This window comes from Leopardus geoffroyi, chromosome B4 (assembly GCF_018350155.1).
Source record: "Leopardus geoffroyi isolate Oge1 chromosome B4, O.geoffroyi_Oge1_pat1.0, whole genome shotgun sequence".
Taxonomy (NCBI): domain Eukaryota; kingdom Metazoa; phylum Chordata; class Mammalia; order Carnivora; family Felidae; genus Leopardus; species Leopardus geoffroyi.
Window position 1 is genome coordinate 59,803,612 of NC_059341.1, and position 19,224 is coordinate 59,822,835.

Sequence of the window (19,224 nt, forward strand, 5' to 3'; positions counted from 1 at the left end):
ATTATTAATTTGTGCTGATATTTAAAAGATATGTATCATCCGAACAACGAAGAAACAGAAGCAAAATGCTCACCTTTTTACAAAGATCATTAACTGTTGAAACCACTGAAAACTGTTTTTATCACTGAGAGGGTCAAGAAGACTTAGCCTTCTCCTCGTACCCCAGACCCCACGGGGGACTACAGTTTTACAGTGTAATGTTAGTTGGCTCTTCAGGCAGGAAAAATTCTAATTTTTCACGTTGCTAAGTCCTTCGAGTTGCTGAGTCCACAAAATGGCTTTCTTTGTTTTCTGTGTAGAGGCACCATTCCAGTCCGGGTCCCTGAAGCGGCCCGGTTCATCTCGGCAGCTCCCCAGTAATCTCCGTATTCTACAGAATCCTATCTCATCTGGTTTTAATCCTGAAGGCATATATGTATAACATTATCTGTCTTCAGGGGAGAGACCCAATGAAGGTACCAAGGACAGTGAAAATTCCTTCTTTGATTTGTGCCAATGATGAACAGAGGATATATTTCACAAGCCACCGTATCTTTTTTCTGTCCTAAATTGCATACCACTTGGAGCCATACCCTGTGCACTGATGCTAAAGAACAAAGAAACTGTGTTTTCACACATCAACAGTGTTGACGTTTTTGTCCAGCAGCTGTAATGCAAAGCCTTCATTTTTATTTGTAGCATTTTGAGAGCATTAGGAAAGTATTATACTGTGTGTATACATAAATAAAACCATGAGAAGAGTGAAGAGAAATACGTGACTGGCTTAGTTTAATTTATTCCATATAATCGATTAATGGGTAAATGTTGATGTTTTAATATTTTTTATTAATACTTATCCTGTGACCTAATTACATTATATATGGTGTGATTATGACTGTGTGCATGTTGCCAGACTCCACCCATACATTGCCAATTTACAGCTCTACAGGTGTCATAGGGTGCTCCACCATCAAAACTAAGTCCTTAAGAACCCACTTGTATTTATTTTGTGTACCTGTCCTAACCATTGCTTAATTAAGATCAAGTCATTCAGGTTTTCTTTTTAATCTGGACTTTAATCTTTTCTTTACAATATTTCCAGTACATGAATGACCACATAGCAGAATAGAAATATTTTCATGAGGTTAATTGTATCTTTAACAAACAAAAATGTAACTGTTGACTATCCAAACAGGTGTGGGGTTTCCTGATACATTATGTGTTTTGTTTCTGCCCTGCCTTAATCACTTTAATCTCATGGGTCCTCAAGAGTTGCCATAATACATAAGTTAGAGATACCTGGTGGGTCTGCTTCAGAAAGGTGACTTTAAGTGATACATTTTTAAAATGACCCACTTCATATGTATGATCTGTTGGTGTAAGCACCCATGGGCAAGCTTTTGCTTGCACATAATTTACTCTGTACTTTATGAACTAGTGCTAGTTCTCCAATCGCTTAGAGAAGAAAGTATGTTGGAGTTAGGTACTTTTTGCAAAGGAAATTAAGTTAATCTTTTTTTTTTTTTTTCCCATTTTTGAGTTTGACTTTTACATGTAGGACATGAGTCTCCATTTGTACATATATTTTCTCTATTTATAAAACCAAAAATGAGTCAACACCTCTCCCATGAGTGGTGACTTAACTAAGATTCACAAGTAATATCTGGATGGATGTGGTCAGATACCATTTAGCCATTTTTACATTCCCTCTGATCAAAATTTGGTACAGTATAATTAAGACTTTAAACTGAAATTTAAAGTAGTCTTTAATTCTGAGGAAAATATATTCTCTGTATTACATGCAACAAAGTAAAAGTGGATTAGTATATTAATGCCATGGTAACAATAAAAAGATGTAAGTTGTATCTTATGCATGAGGGCAACTTTGGATGTTTTAACACATTTGACTTATTTTTGGTTTAATGAATGCTGAGAATGCTGCATTTAGGTTTCCAATGAAAACTTTTAAGAATGGCTATGAAAATATATAGAAGCTTCTAGAGAACTGAAAGTAATAATGCAGAGTTGCCTTTTCTAGTCCAGCTAAATGGCAGACCTCAACTAAAGATATTATTTTCTTTGGGTTCTTGGAGTTATCAAGTTGACTGTGCCATTATACTATTTTGCAAATAACTTGATAAATAAGTTATTCTTACCTAAATAACTACAGTCTGTACACATTTGCTCTCAATTTATAATAGTTATTTCATATCTACATATATTTAAAAATTAGGAGAATTAAAAAATCAAAATAATTTGTAGATTTTGTGACAGCAATGATTTATGTATGCCCAATATATGCCTTATTTTTAAAGGGTTCCATCCTATACCAAGAGTCATTTTGTTATTGTTGTTCAGAGAAATTAAGATCTTATTCACAAAGAAAAACATTTTTATAAATTGATCACATCCTATTTAAATCAAAATGTTAAACTGAAGATATATTAAACTTTGTAGTTTGTAATTGCAAAGATGCCTTGGTGTGCCATCAAAAACACGAAGTCAATATCCAACTTAATTGTTGTAAATTATTATCAGCATTAACCTAATAACTTTAAAGAAAGACTGGCAGCATTGTGACAACTTTATCTGAATTTTCAAATGCCAAGTAATCTTTATGTACCTAATTATAGATAGAAATACTATTTCCTAGGTGAGAAGAATATATAAATGTGAATTTGATAAATACATTGAGCAGCTATACTTTTTAATCAGTTATATTACTTCTGGAAGAACATCTCTAAGAAATATTTTCTAAGTCTTTTTTTAAAATAGAAGAAAGAAAACTCATTTCCCTAGAACATCTTAAAAATATTGTAGTCTATTCCTGATCATTTTTATCTATTGTGAATATAGATGAGTTAGATTAAGTGCCACATCTTTTGGATACATTTCGGAGGGGGGCAGTGGGCAATGATATACAAAAAATACCAAATATAAAATTTTGCATCTGGGGGAATATTCAGGTTCTAAATACTAAACTAGATTATAAGGTTTTTATTATTATTATTATTATACTTTAAGTTGTTGTTTTATTAGGATTTCCTGTATTAAGTACATTAGAAGATGTTTTTTTTCTTACCAAGGAACTATTTGAAATAGCACTGGTATATTTGACCCTTGAGAATGTCTAGCATCTTCAGAGAATGATCCATAGTTGGTTGCCTCAGTCCTTTTTTTTTTCCTTATGAGATATTTTGGTTGAGTAACATGTTTTGTTTTGTTTTGTTTTGTTTTGTTTTGTTTTGTTTTGTCCTGATGCACAGGGAATTGATATGTGAGACTTTGGTTAGTATTAATAGTAGTTACCTATTTAATTCCCTCAGTCATCCCTGAATAATCATCAATTCCCATAGTTCAAATAAATCATAAACTAGAGCTAAAACAGTAAAGATGCAGAATTTATAGTGTGAAGTGTGATTATTAACAGTGTTCAAGAACAAAACACTTGCTTCCAGAGCATAAATAAATTTTGTACCTGCATTAAAAGAACATTTTCTTTGTGAATAAGAGAAAAATGGTCTTTAGAGTAAAGAAACTTCATTTAAAGCCATTTCTGTGAACATCTTTCCAAGTTAGAACTATAATAATGGATTGAGGAAATAATACGGAAAAGGCAAAAACTCTTGATTTCAGGTGTGCAAAGGATGTGGGCAGATGGGCATTTCCCTGTGTGCATTGCCTTTGAAAAATTGGGCCTTAATTTATATGTATATAACAGTGCTGTGTTCACATCCCTCTTCTACCTAAAGTTGTCTTTATTAATCCATATTGTATTAAAATTTAGCTCATAAGTATTACTTTTATATTATGTCCATTTTTTTGCATGTTTATACTATTTGCTACAGTATTTTTAAGTTTTGGGTGAAGGCCATCAGCTGTGTGGAGAAGACAAAACAATCACTATTTATTCAGTATTGCTGCTTTACGTTTCCAGAATAAGCTTTCTATGCCAGGACAGTGACTGCTTGAAAGCTGCAGGAGCTCTATTCCAATGCATTTTATATATTTTTAGAAACCAAATACATGCAGATAACTATTTAGTATACTAATTATATTAAACCAGCAGAAATATAAAGGCAATAAAGTATATACATATATATATGGGGGGAGGGAAAGATTAAAAAATAGGTTTACAGCCAGACATGGTGATAGCCCTAAATATATTTCCAATCTGTCTTTTGGTATTGACCCAAGGAGGATTTGAGTTGCTGCAGCTTTAAACAGATAATTGCCACGTTCACTACTGTGGACACATAAATATGCTTTTAGTACTGCTTTGCTTATGTACCAATAAAATATCTGTAATATGTATTATATGTAATTCTTTTTTTTTTTTGACTTTCATTTCAAAATGTATATTTTCTGATTATTATCATGAGCTGTAAAACAAAGGATCAGTATCTGATATTCTCCCAAGTAATAAATTTTCAGGATTCATTGGGGCATTACAGTTGCTGGTTTGTTTCTTATGTGTTTAATATTTCAAAATAGGAGTTTATTTTCTTTAAAAGATACTAAAGAGAAAAGGTCTGCATAACCGTGACATAAAATTACATTTCTCTGAAAGTAATGTTAAAAGAATTACCAATTGCTAGATAAGGTAGCTGTTTTATCCAAGTGAAACTTACTTAAGAAATTAATGCCTCCCTTTTATTTCAAAAGCAAAAGGAAAAAATTGTATCTTAATGAACCTCTGTATTCTCAGATTTCTTTAAAACCATAAATGAGGGGAACAATTAAATACCTACTATGTACCCAGTACAATAATAGGAGACACATTGAGCCATGCAGGGAAACTCCTCCAAATCATACAACTAATGAGTAACTTACAGGGCACTTGAACTTAGACCTTTCTGATACCAAAGTACTTTTCTATATTCCATGACAAACTACACAAGCTTTATAATGGTCAGTTTCTGTTTTTAATGTGAAAGTACATAAATTGTCATTTTTATATTCTGTATAAATTATATCTTGACCAAGAAATTATACATATGAACAATAGTATGTTAAAAAACAATGGCAAATTATTAACAAAATAATGCAAAATACAAATTATTTTTGGCCTACTTTGAGGGAATTTAAAAATCTTAATTATCATGTCCTCCTCTATAGACGTTTGTTTAGTTAATGGCAGAGCAAGAAATAACCTTTCTTCACTTGATTCTTCACCTGCTGCCCACTTCACCTATTTGTGCTGCCTCTTAGGAAGGGCCAGCAGAGTCCTAGCTATTGAAACAAGCAGAAACTTGCTGGACACATTCTCGCCGTCTGTTGCCATTTCATGAGCCTTTATTGTTGGTCAGACATTGTACTGAAATTAGTATGATTTGCTTTGCACCTCAAGGAGGTTACCGTCTAATGATCACCGTTAAAGGAACAAGGATAGAGTGCCATGGAAATGCACCAGAAGGGCTTAGCTCTGGTCCAGAGTGTTGGCACACCCCGGAGAAGAGAATATAAACTGGGGAAGGTTATCTGGCACAGACTTACAGATGGGAAGATGTAGAGCCTGTGGGGCTGTGACCACAGTGAAAAGGTCTGGAGGGCTAAGAGGGAAGGTCGTCGGCATCCTGAAGGGCTTTGGTTGCCATGGTAAGGAAGGACTTTATCCTTAGAGCTATGAAGGAGTTTGGCATGGCAGTGAAATGATCAGACTAGCATATTAAGAAGATCATCCTTGCTGGCATTGTGGAGGACTGACTGGAGAAGGTCAGGACTGAAAGCAAGAAAGACCACTTGAGGTGTCTCCAGGAGTCTCAGGCAGAGGTAATAGTAACTTGAACTAAGAAAGTAAGAATTTGGGCTTTATTTGATTACAAATGTTTATTGAGCACCTACTTTGTGCCAGGAAGAAGAGAACCAAACAAGTTATAGACATTCTAAGTAAACAGTAGCAAAAGGATATGGTGTTCAAATGGTGGGGGCAAAATAAAGGAATCCAGGAAACTCCAAGTGTTTGACAGCTACGCACAGCCTTAAATGGCTGGTAGTAATGGTGCTGTGAGTTTCGTAATGATGAGTAGTCACAGATACTCTGTTCTGTGTGCTGGGGGTGAAAGATTGGGAGAGGAGGAAGGGAAGAGAGAATAGAGACCTGAAGAATATGTACTTGAGAAGTGATCTTCCAATGAACCTCCCCCTTATATAGAGCCCATGCAGCCTTTCCTGTGAGGATGGTGTGGATTTGGGGAAAAGCTCTCTCTGTAGCACCAGACGTAACCATCAGTCTCCTCATCTGGCATGTTGGAATCCTGTTTTCCCAGCATTACTTTGTGTTCTATATAGGCCACTTTTATTCATCTGCCATGAATATGTGTCCAAGACGTTAGAAGGGTCTGACCATGGTCCAAAGTGAAAGTAAGTGAAGAGGGTGGACAATACAAACTTGTCTCTGTCTATGCCAAGCCAATATTTACAAGTTTCCTGCAACTGCTAGCAGTGTGAAAATCAAATAAATGATTGGAATACCTAAGTAACAAATGATTTTTTTAAAGCATACAACAAATCAGTGACACTGTAACCAAAGAACACGGTGAACTAAAATGTGGTGTGGCAACAGGTAGCATGCAAACAGAGGCTGGGGAGAGCAGGAACTTGAGCAAGATGCTCACCAGGAGCCACCCACTAAGCCAAGACGGTGCCAGTTGTGGCAGTCACTGAGCTGTGACCATCTTCCATACCATAACATAACATCCCTACTAAACCCAGCCTGCATTAGAACCTTCAAGGACTACCATCCTGGGTCACCTCAACAGGCCAAAAATCTCTCCCTTTCATTAAGCCAAAATAGATTTCCTTGTGATTCACAACCTTTCTGAAAACCACACAGAACAAACAGTTTCCCACCAATATGACAACACTTCAGATATTGAAGGCATCTATTATGTCTCCTACTATTCTCTTTCTGAATTCCCAATTCTTTCAAGTAGTATAATTTCCAGTCTCCTCTCTTTTGAACATGCTGTAGACACTCTTGAATGTGGCAGCCAGAACTAATCACAAAATTCCATTTGTGATTTGATCAGGTCAACACAAGAACTTGATTCATTGTTGTGCAGCCTAAAAATAAAATTAAATGGTTTATTTTATTGGTATTAAGTTTTTTGTGAACCTCCCCTCGCTATTAAATCATTGAACTTACTAGCAAACCAGATCCAACAGTACATTAAAAGAATTATTCACCATAATCTAGTGGGCTTTATTCCTGGGATGGAGAGCTGGTTCAATATCTACAAATCAATCAATGTGATACATCACATTAATAAAAGAAAGTATAAGAACATCATGATCTTCTCAATAGATGCAGAAAAAGCACTTGACAAAATACAGCATCCTTTCTTGCTAAAAACGCTCAAGAATGTAGGGATAGAAGGATCATACCTCGAGATCATAAAGGCCATATACAAAAGACCCACAGATAATATCATCCTCAATGGGGAGAAACAGAGCTTTCCCCCTAAGGTCAGGAACACGACCGGGATGTCCACTCTCACCACTACTCTCACCACTGCTATTCAACATAGTGTTGGAATTCCTACCCTCAGCAATCAGACAACACAAAAAAATAAAAGGCATCCAAATCAGCAAGAAGGAAGTCAAACGTTCACTCTTTGCAGATGACATGATACTTTTATGTGGAAAACCCAAAGTATTCCACCAAAAAACTGCTAGAACTGATACATGAATTCAGCAATGTCACAGGATATGAAATCAATGTACAGAAACCGGTTACATTTCTATACACCAATAATGAAGTAGTGGAAGGAGAAATCAAAGAATCGATCCCATTTACAATTGCACCAAAAACCATAAAACATTTAGGAATAACTCTAACCAAAGAGGTGAAAAATGTATACACTGAAAGCTATAGAGAGCTTATGAAAGAAATTGAAGGAGACACCAAAAAATGTAAAAATATTCCATGCTCATGGATTGGAAGAACAAATACTGTTAAAATGTCAATACTGCCCAAAGCAATCTACATATTCAATGCAATATCTATCAAAATAACACCAGCATTCTTCACAGAGCTAGAACAAACAATTCTAAAATTTGTATGGAACCAGAAGAGACCCCAAATAGCGAAAGTAATGTTGGAAAAGGAAAACCAAAACTGGAGGCATCACCATTCCAGACTTCAAACTTTATTACAAAGCTGTAATCATCAAGACAGTATGGTACTGGCACAAAAACAGACACATAGATTAATGGAACAGAATAGAGAACCCAGAAATGGACCCACAAACATATGGCCAACTACTCTTTGACAAAGCAGCAGAGAATATCAATGGAAAAGACCGTCTCTTCAGCAAATGGTGTTGGGAACATGCAACATGCAGAAGACTGAACCTGGAGCCACTTTCTTACACTATACACAAAAGGAAACAAAATGGATGAAAGACTTAAATGTAAGACAGGAAGCCATCAAAATCCTAGAAAAGAAAACAGGCAACAACCTCTTTGACCCCATGTCTCCAGAGGCAAGGGAAACAAAAGCAAAAATGAACTATTGGGACCTCATCAAGATAAAAAGCTTCTGCACAGCAAAGACAACAATCAGCCAAACTAAAAGGCAACTGACAGAATGGGAGAAGATATTTGCAAATGACATATCAGATAAAGGGTTAGTATCCAAAATCTATAAAGAACTTATCAAACTCAACACGCAAAAAACAAATAATCCAGTGAAGAAATGGGCAAAAGACATGACTAGACAGTTTTCCAAAGAAGACATCCAGATGGCCAGCTGCAACATGAAAAAATGCTCAACATCACTCATCATCAGGGAAATACAAATCAAAACCACCATGAGATACCACCTCACACCAGTCAGAATGACTAACATTAACAACTCAGACAACAACAGATGTTGGAGAGGATGAGAGAAAGAGGAACCCTTTTGCACTGCTGGTGGGAATGCAAACTGGTACAACCACTCTGAGAAACAGTATGGAGGTTCCCCAAAAAATTAAAAATAGAACTGCCCTACAACTCAGCAATTGCACTACTACTATCCTTATTCAAAGGATACAAAAATGCTGATTCAAAAAAGTACATGCACCCCAATATTTTATAGCAGCACTATCGACAATGGCCAAAGTATGGAAAGAGCCCAAATGTCCATCGATGGATGAATGGATAGAGGATGTGGTGTGTTGTGTGTGTGTGTGTGTATATATATATATATACACACACACACACACACACACACACACACACAATGGAGTATTACTCAGCAATTAAAAAGAATGAAATCTTGCCATTTGCAACTACGTGAATGGAACTAGAGGATATTATGCTAAGCAAACTTAGAGGAAGACAAATATCATATGACTTCAGTCATATGAGGAATTTAAGACACAAAACAGATGAACATAGGCGAAGGAAAGCAAAAATAAAACAGGGAGACAAACCATAAGAGACTCTTAAATACAGGGAACAAACTGAGGGTTGCTGGTGGGGTGTTGGGTGGGGGGGATAGGCTAAACGGGAGATGGGCATTAAGGAGGACGCTTGTTGGGTTGAGCATTGGGTGTTATATGTAGGTGATGAATCACTAAATTCTATTGCTGAAATCATTAATATGTTAAAAACAAAAATAAATTTTTAATGTGCAAAGAAAAATAAGTCATTGGACTGATTGATAGTTTGCCAAAGCCCTTTTCCTGCTGTCAGTGAAATCTTTCCTAACTTGTATGTGTGGTTGAGTTTTAGGATGCATATGCAGAATTTTAGTTTATCAAAATACTTATCATCTCTAAACACTTTGAAAGTAATAAATTCCAGAAGGAAGATGTGAGGTTTAATGTCAGATAGATAATGATGATACTTTGGTCGAGGACAGAGTACTGTAGGAGCATACAGGAGGTGAGTGGGAAAATCAGGAAAGGCACCATGGAGGGGGTTTAGGCTCCTGAAATGGGCTCTTGAAGAGTGAATAGGCTTTCACTCATACTTACTGAATGCCTACTATGTGGTAGGCACTAGAGATACAGCAGTGAACAAAAAGGCCAAATCCCTGTTCACTTGGAGCTTAATATGCTAGAAGGAAAGACAGAAGAACAAAGCAGTAAAATATGTAGTATTTTTTTAGATTTTTACTTTTATTTATTTTGAGAGAGATACAGAGAGCAAGCGGGTAGGAGCAGGAAGAGAGAGAGAGAGAGACGGAATCCCAAGCAGGCTCCGTGCGCTGTCAGCACAGAGCTTGAAGTGGGGCTTGAACTCAAAAACTGTGATGAGATGACGACCTGAGCCAAAATCAAAGTCAGATGCTTAACCATCTGAGCCACCCAGGTGCCCCAAATATATTAGCATTTTTTTTATTGTGAAAAGAGCTAAAGAGAAAAATAACAAAGCAGTAAAAGCAATAGGAAGTACCAGAAGTTGGGGAAAAAACTGCAATTTTATAGAGGTTGCCTGAGGCCTCTCTTAAAAGGTGATGTTGGAGTAAACACATAGAAGTGGTGCCAGCACACCTGCAAAAATGAAGAGGAGGTATCTAGGCTCTATAGCCCCCGTTAGGCTTCTGTGAGAAAGGCAGAAGCTGCCTGAGAAGCCTGTGGAGTCTGGCTCTCTGTTTCCAAGCAACTGACTCAGAATGCATAGGCCTCTTTCTGGCTATGAGCCAGTTAACTCCTCCCAATTATTCATTCGATCAATCCTCTCAAATCTAAGTAAGTGAAGGGAAAAGATATTTTAAAGATATTTTAAAAGTTTGAAATCTGAATTTAATTACTCTTAATCCTTTCCAAATTTAGATTCAGAAGTAAAATGTCCTTCTATGCACAGACTTACATTTGACCTCTATTTTTCAAAATAGTGTCTAAAGGAATACTTTTATATCTAACGATGCTGTATTTTGCTAGGCATCCCTCCCAAATTTAATGCAGCTTTATAACTTAAAAGATAGATGTTTTTCAGTTCCAAGATATTAAACAAAAACAAGCCATTTTCAGGTACTCTGCCATATGATGATCAATGTTACAGTCTATGTTTATGGAAGGGAACTGTAATTTGAGTTCCATGGACTCCCAGGAAAGGTTTCAGAGACACATTGTGTAGAGACTCCTAATACAGACATTTGGGGGCTTGTGGAAAATTAGAGTGCGCACTGAGTAGGGTGGAAGGTAAGGAGGGAGATGGAACCATACTATGAAGAACTTTGAATCTCATCAGGTGGGTAGTGGAGAGCCAAATGAATTCAAAGGAGCCTTAAGATTAGACTTAATTTTTAGAAAGCTTACTGTGGCAATGTTGCAGTTATTGGGCTGCAGCAGGAAGAGATCGGTATTGAGGACACCCCCTGGGAAGCAGTTGTAATAGATCTGCATAAATGTTACACTTTTATGAAAACTTCCCTGATCTTCCATCCCTACCAAATTCTCTGATAAATAGCAGTGACAACTCTTCACCTTGTGTCGCCATTTTGCCCTGAAAATATATCTAGCATAGCCCGTGAAGAAACCCCAGGTGGACCTAAATGGACAATTCCTAGACTCTGCCATCCAAGAACAGATACAGAGAGATTACTCAAACAATGGCATAGAAAAATTCCAAAGCCTGTCATCTGGTTTAAGGCCCTGTCACATTGACACATAAAAATTAACCATCACAGTATGTAGGTATATATGTATGTGTGTGTGTGTGTATATATATACATATACATATGTATACATATAGATCTATATATGTATATAAACATGTGCCTTATGTTATATATACACAGTATTTATATTATAATACATACATGTACCATTGTACACAAACTCTCCGGTATTCATCTAAAGGTAACCACTGGAATTGCTTTATTGCTATCGCTATTTGACCATATCTCTCCTACCAAGAGCTCACACAAAATTTATGAGATTTAGAGAAAACAGAGGATCAGCTCTTTACGCGGTCTTCTCTGAGCAAATACTCATGGAGGGCTTCCCTCTGCAATGTGGTAAATGGAACTTCAAATGGAGTCCGGGCAAGTTCTTGAAAATCCGTTGCATAGGAACCAGTTCATATCTAACCATAGTGGCTTGCTGCCTTGGCAGTTTCTTTTATGGCACAAGCAAATATGAGAGAGTGCTTCCAAACCAGGTTTTCACTTTCTTTCATTTGCTATTGCCTCAAAGTTATATCCTTGATTTTTCCAAATCAACAAACATTTGGCATGTTTTGGGGATCCATTTAGGGCATTGGGGAGCTGGTGGACATTATTCTGAAATTCTACCACTTTGTGATATCTTTTTAAATTTTTTTTTAATGTTTTATTTATGGAGAGACAGAGAGAGACAGAGCATGAGCGGGGGATGGGCAGAGAGAGAGGGAGATAGATTCTAAAGCAGGCTCTAGGCCCTGAGCTGTCAGCACAGAGCCCTACGCGCGGCTCGGACCCATAAACCATGAGATCATGACCTAAGCCGAAGCTGGACGCTTAACCAATTGAGCCACCTAGGCACCCCTACTTTGTGATATCTTTAATGCAAGTGGGATCCACCAGGAAGGAGGTGTTTAGAGGATGGTGAGTCAGGTTTTGCACTTGTCCTGTCAAGATGCTGATAGGATCCAGAAAGTATCTGAATATGAAGGTCTGAAGCTTGAGAAGGAAATAAAGCTGAAGATGGACATATAGAAACCTCACTGAGGCAATAGTTGAAAACACAGCAGGAAAACCCCCTTAAAAACATTCAAATATGTTTTTAAATGAAGAAATAAATTTTCTCAGAGAGAAGGATAAACATCTGGTACTTAGCAGCCTCAGTGTCACCAAGAACTGGTTAGAAATTTAGAGTCTCAGGCCCCACTCTGGACTTAATGAATTTGAATTTGTGCTTCAGCAAGATGCCACATTATTTATAAGTATATTCAACTTGGAGAAGTGCTGAAGTACACCAAGAAGAAGGGCAAGGACAGGAGCTGGAGGAACCTCTGCATTTATAAGGCCAACACACAGGAGACCAGAGAGGGGGACCATGAGGAATCAGAAGCTGAAAATGTCAGAAGGGTCATTGCCAACAAGCAGGTGGATGGAACATTTGTCTAAACAGAATTCTACTTAGGTAATGGGGTGGGATGAGGATGAAAGTAACCAATGTCTTCTAGTTTTTAGTGTTTTTGTTTTTAGCAACTCCAGATTTTCTAGACAATATTAACAGCATTCCCTTTCTCTGCTCCTCTGACCTCCATGCCCTGAAAGGAGAAAAGATCCAGACATCTGGACTCTTCTTACCTCTTAGGATGGCAAATTGCTTTTTGTATGTGAGTGATTTGGGCTAAGTGAAGAGAATTTTGAAATGGGAGTAAATGGCTCTGCAAATAATCTTTATGGTTTAATGGTAACAGGCAAAAAGAAAAAAAAAAAAAAAAAGGAATAGGCTGGATTGGACCTGAGGGGCAACAGCTCAGTAGGGGAGTAATGTCACAGCTGGAGATGAGATTGCCCAGGACTGAAGGAGGGGGTGAAGGTTCTAGGCATCAGAGCCATCTGCATAGTCTCTGTGGCATCACCGCAGTGCTGAGCTCTGCTGGGGGGCATGGCTGCGTGTGTGGAGGTCAGCGCCAGAGCTGGCTACCTTCAAATGCTTCACCCTCAACAAAGGCTGGGAACCAAGCCACTCCTTTTTTCCTGAATTATAGAAGTCCAGGGGCTTCTCGTGCTTCCAAAGTGGGGCAAAGAAGGAGGGTAGGGAAAGTGCCGATAATTGACTGATATTGTATGTAATTAGGAAAAAGAACAAATGTGATGTCTTTTTCATTTCCTTTACCCTCTATTGCCAGAGTTACTTCATTTCAGAGAGATTTTATTGAAAATGGTGTCTAATAGGTTACGATTATGTTTTCTTGAATTTCCCATTTCCTGACTCTGTCAGATACTTATTAAAGGAAAAACAATCATAAGGGTAGAAAATGCAGATGAGCCTGGAGACTCGGTTCTAACACCATCTCTATTTCGTAATAGCCATATGACATTGGGCAAGTCATTGACTTTCTCTGGGCCTCAGTTTCCACTTCTGTAATATGAAGAGCTGAGATGAGATGATTCCTCACTGTTTTCCAGCTCTGGCCCCCACAATCAATGATGTGTAACAAAGACAGTATATATTAAAATGTCCACAAGTCATGAAGATTAAGAACATGAATCACAAATACAGCAGCTACTAAATTTGTCAGTCAATTTAATCTTTTTGAAGTTTGTTACCAAACATTGTCCACAATATGGACAGCCAGGGAAGACAATTGGTAAGAGGGAGGCAGACTGAAAAGAGGTCATTAACTCCTAACACACAAGACGGAGATCCAGTCTTCCCGATCAGTGTGGCTTGACAGAGCCTCTCTGGCTAAAACTTACCTCCTCCCACATGCTCACAACAGTGTCCTTGTATATTAGGCTGCCTGTTGCTCTTAAAGGCTGAACCTGCATGAAGAGCCCCCTGTGTTGCCAATCTTCACATCTGCCCTATAGGTTTTAGCTAAAAAACTTGACCTAACGTTTCCCCTTTCCTCCCCCATCCCACTCTTTAGGTTCACCTGTTATGTGCTAATAGCATCCTTGACTTACTATCACAGCAGTTATCATAGAGACTGGTTTGTCTGATTATTTAATGTCCATTTTTACTACACTGCCTGTTTTGTTACCCCTCTATTTCCAGCACGTGGCATATGGTATGCATTCAATAAATATTGATGGAAGGAAAAGTTAATGTATTTCATCTTGCTTATGAGAAGATGAAGTCTCATTAAGGAAGTCAAATCGCTAACAAATGAGATAACAAAATCATGGGTGCGTTCTCACTGGCTCCACAGCATACCCATCGTCCACTTTGGGTGGCCTCCTTGTGTCTCTCCTGGACTTCAGCCTCCTGGCAGTAGCACTGGTGCAGGAGGAAGTGATGAGGGAGAAGCAGACGCAGAGCTGAGGGTATATTGCCGCACACCCGGTCCCTCCTCACTTGCCCTTTCTCCGTGTGCTTGCCAGTGCTCGGTATATACTTTATGAATATGAACTCGGAACCTGCTTGAAAGAAGTCTGCCTGTTTGCAGAAGGTCTTAGCATATATGGCCCTTGCCCTCATGTGGAGGAGCATAGTGAAATATTCAGAACCATGACCTCTCCTCTCTCATTCACCTTCATCTATATCTTGGATGCCAGTATGCAAACACTCAAATTAGAAATACATGGTATTTGTATTTCTCCAGTGGACTCGATGTGGGATCATCTCTCATCCTTAATGCAGCAATTTTATCTCTGGCCCAGATACTTGGGTTATATAATCTGAGGTCAGCCCTTGATCCACCATGCCAAGCTGTAGGTCCATTTCCAGAGCCCAGGTGTCCTTTGCTCCATTCCTTTGTCTTGCCCAGAGCTACACTCCTCAACATGTCCACTCCATCTGCTGTATCTGCCTACCTCCCCCACTCTTCCATGCCCACAGCTCCCTCTCACTGAATTATTTCCTTAAAATCCATTAGACTTAATACCTCTGATTTAAGATAAGCAGAATAAACACAGTCCTGCCCAAATGGAAATTACTTCCATTTGAAGAACTATCTTTCTTCACCTTATAATGTCATCAAAGCAAGTTCTCAAAATCTGAATGGCTCAAAGTACTTTTTAATGAGTCTTTTACTTGTTTGTTCTATTTATCACAACGCAGAGAAAATGCATCCTCAAAAGACTTTCCTCAGCCTCTGTTCACAGTTTTTTGACTTAAAAAAAAAAAAAAAAAAAAAAAAAAAAGCCTAACTTTCCCCAAACCAGCCCACAGTGCAGAGAATATGTGTGGAGTCTGAAAGTTTGCCCACATGGAACACACAGTTAAAGCCTGACTCGGCATCTTTCCTTCTTCTCCAGTTGCCACCGGCATTCTCCAGTTTTCTATCAGAGCGTGACTAAAATGGGTCTCCCCTACCAGGGTGATGCACTGGACCACAGCTGTGTGCTCCCTGCCTGGTCATCCGGTGCCCTCTGCAGGAGGACTCTATTTTGGCTTTGTTGTATCCAGAATGCTTTTACAGTCTTTACAAAGCCAGAGCTTGATCTTGTGACACTGTGCATATTACCTGTAATTACCCCCACAAATTCCCATCCGTTTAAAGTTGGAGATTTGTTTTCATGCTACTGAATTTCACACACACACACAAAAATCTATCTACATTAAAAACCTCTGGTGCTTGAAAGAGTTTCAAATTTGGAGGGAAGGTCTGATACAGATATTAGTATTCCGATTTTAATTTACTTCAAAAATCTCTTGGCATATAAAACCAAATCCCTTTTTGTTTCTCCTTTGTTCTGGATCCCTACCATATATTTTAGTCTGTATTTTGATGTGATCCTTCATACCGCAAGGAAAACACTTCGAGCAGGCTGAGATGAAGAGCAGAAAGCATTGTCGTGAGAAACAAGCTGGGTTCTAGGCCTAATTTTCTGTTATTTACTGTAATGCCTTGAAAAGCCATTTCACCCCGCTGGGCTTTAGTGTTATCTTTTGTAAAATTAAAGGGTTGACCAGTATGATTCCCAAGTTTTCTTCCAGCTCTGAAAATTAATCACCTTATCCATACACCTGGGTCACCCTTCTCTGCTAATATTTATCGCCTTTCTAAAAGGTCATAGAAGGGGCGCCTGGGTGGCGCAGTAGGTTAAGCGTCCGACTTCAGCCAGGTCACGATCCCGTTGTCCGTGAGTTCGAGCCCCGCGTCGAGCCCCACGTCGGGCTCTGGGCTGATGGCTCAGAGCCCGGAGCCTGTTTCCGATTCTGTGTCTCCCTCTCTCTCTGCCCCTCCCCCGTTCATGCTCTGTCTCTCTCTGTCCCAAAAATATATAAACGTTGAAAAAAAAAATTAAAAAAAAAAAATGAAAGGTCATATAAATTAGTTTTATTTCCTACCTTATCTTTTGTGCCTTTTAATGAATGGCCTCTGTTGCATTAGCTATATCCTTTAAACAGACATTGATGATTTTACACTAGATCTTTTGAGAAAAAAAATGACACAGTCATTGTGGTCATGGTTTTAAATTTTAAGAGTGGTTTCTTTTCTTTCCTTTTCTTTCTTTTTTTTTTTGTTGTTTTTTTTTTTTTTGTTTATGTATTTCGAGAGAGACAAGAGACAGAGACAGCATGAGTAGAGGAGGGGCAGAGAGAGAGGAGACAGCGAATCCCAAGCAGGCTCCACTGCCAGCACAGAGCCCAGCGCAGGGCTTGAACCCATGAAACCACAAGATCATGACCTGAGCTGCAACTAAGAGTCAGATGCTTAACCAACTGAGCCACCCAGGTGCCCAAGAGTGTTTTCTTTCCAAATTATTTTTAAATTCAATGTTTCTTCACTCTGTAGATTCTTTGGTTTCCAGCATCAGTGTTTTAGCCAGGGATAATAGTTAATAATCTCTATCATCCAACAATAAACTAATTGAGTAAGTACCTACTATGAGTCAGGCATTCTGCTATGTGCTACAAATACAAAAACAGACAAACCCTGGACCTTGTAAACTAAGGCTAAGAGAAGATGTTCCTATATGTCTAGAAGTTAATGCGCTCCTGCCAACTCCTCACCATTCCTGCTGTGTCCCAAAACTGACTTCAGGGAAATCATACTGAAAAGCTACTGACATGAACAAATAATCTAAGGCAGAGGAACATGATCTTCATACACTGAATATGGCTTCTGCTGTGTACATGGTTGGCAAATGAACTTAATTCCTACCAATTGCCTCAGCTTCTCTATCTGTAAAACTAAAAAAAAAAAAAAAAAATTGTAGACTTGGGACAGTGATTGGAATTCATGATTCTAAGATTTCACTTTCTTATAGGCCTGTGGTTTAGATATAAAGTTCAATTGTATAATGCCTTCAATAATTAAGACTCGGGACTTTACTTCTTCATAAAGACTAGCAGAAATGAAGCAAAATCCATGGAATCTTCCACTGTAAGAAAACTTCCATTGTAGGAAAGCTTCCATTGGAGGAAAACTAAATATCTATCCAGTCATTCTATTTATCTATGGCAGTAGACTAATGGGTCAAGGCCACAAGACCAGTGGAATAAAAACTCACTTTAAAACAGGGGCACCTACATTCAAAAATAAATCTCATCTCTGGATGATTGTTATTATCTTTCAAAATAAATGTGAAATAAAGTTGAAAGAATTCTTCACCAGAAGACCTGCACTATGAGAAATGTTAAAGGAAGTCCTTTGGACAGAGAATGATACCAGTTGGAAATATGGATTTCCACAAAGGAATAAAGAGCTTTACATGGATGCAAATTTCATTAACTGGTGTTCCAGCCTCAGCAGATCAGAGGCAGCAAGTGAAGAAATGGAGAATAGAAGGTCTGGTAGAAACAGATACACTAATTATTCAGCTAATAACCCTACACCCACGGAAGAAAACAAGAAAAAGAAAATTTATCAGAGGAGGAGAAAGAGGGGAGAAGAAGAAATAATTTTAAAATTCTAATAATGCCAATGCATGTTGGCCATCTAGAAAAAAAAATCAAATCAGATTCAAGATACCCTTTGCGTAGGCAAGAAAGTGAGATATGTCTGTAAGAAATCTGTGTCTAAATTGAGTAAAATAAAATTTCATTTCTAGACTAGTGAAAATTCTTTTATTTGGACCTTATACTACTTTCTGATAATGTCATGGCTACAGTTGGGTCCTGGTTGGCAGAAACTCTGCCTTCTGCCTCTGGACGCCCCCTTCTGTTTTCCCTCTGGGTACGTGCTTTAAGCATGGCACACCCAGAACACATGTGTTCTGATTGAATCTTTGATGCATTCATTTATAAATTTTCAGCTAAAATTCAGTCCTCCTGCCAGGCTTATTTACCTACTACCCCTTTTGAAAGGATTTAGCCACCCCTTTTGAAAGGTTAAGCTGAAGAAACCCTAGCACTTGTCTATTTTTAAATACTATGAAGTTTTAAAAGTGAAGTTAATTTTGCCTCTTGTCACATGGTTATGCTGAGGAGTCAGGAAGACTTTTTCTGATTGCTCTACAGGAAATATCCTTCTAGTCTCTTAGATATGCCCCCATTAGCTGTTGAACATTCTTTCGTGATTCCTACATTAGTAATCTTTATCCTCACTTTGAAACTATAGGCCTGAACACAAACCAGACTGCAAATCACGGTAGTCCAGAGGCCACTGCCCTAACATGTGGCTCCAGCCACAGAGTCCCATTTAGCTGTCCTGGGCAGGAGTACCTGTTGGCCAGCGGTTGTATACTAAGAAAAATCCCTCCAC

General features: G+C 38.2%; 1 protein-coding gene across 2 annotated transcripts in view; it reads left to right on the forward strand.

Annotated features, from left to right (window-relative positions):
- Window positions 1-4,432, forward strand: part of RASSF8 (Ras association domain family member 8) — an 89,180-nt gene extending 84,748 nt beyond the window's left edge. For both annotated transcript variants that reach the window (XM_045465486.1, XM_045465485.1), the window contains exon 5: window positions 300-4,432. In XM_045465486.1, the coding sequence (XP_045321442.1) occupies window positions 300-421 (122 nt within the window). In that variant the 3' untranslated portion in view covers window positions 422-4,432. The remainder of the gene's footprint in view (window positions 1-299) is intronic.
- Window positions 4,433-19,224: the final 14,792 nt, after the last annotated feature.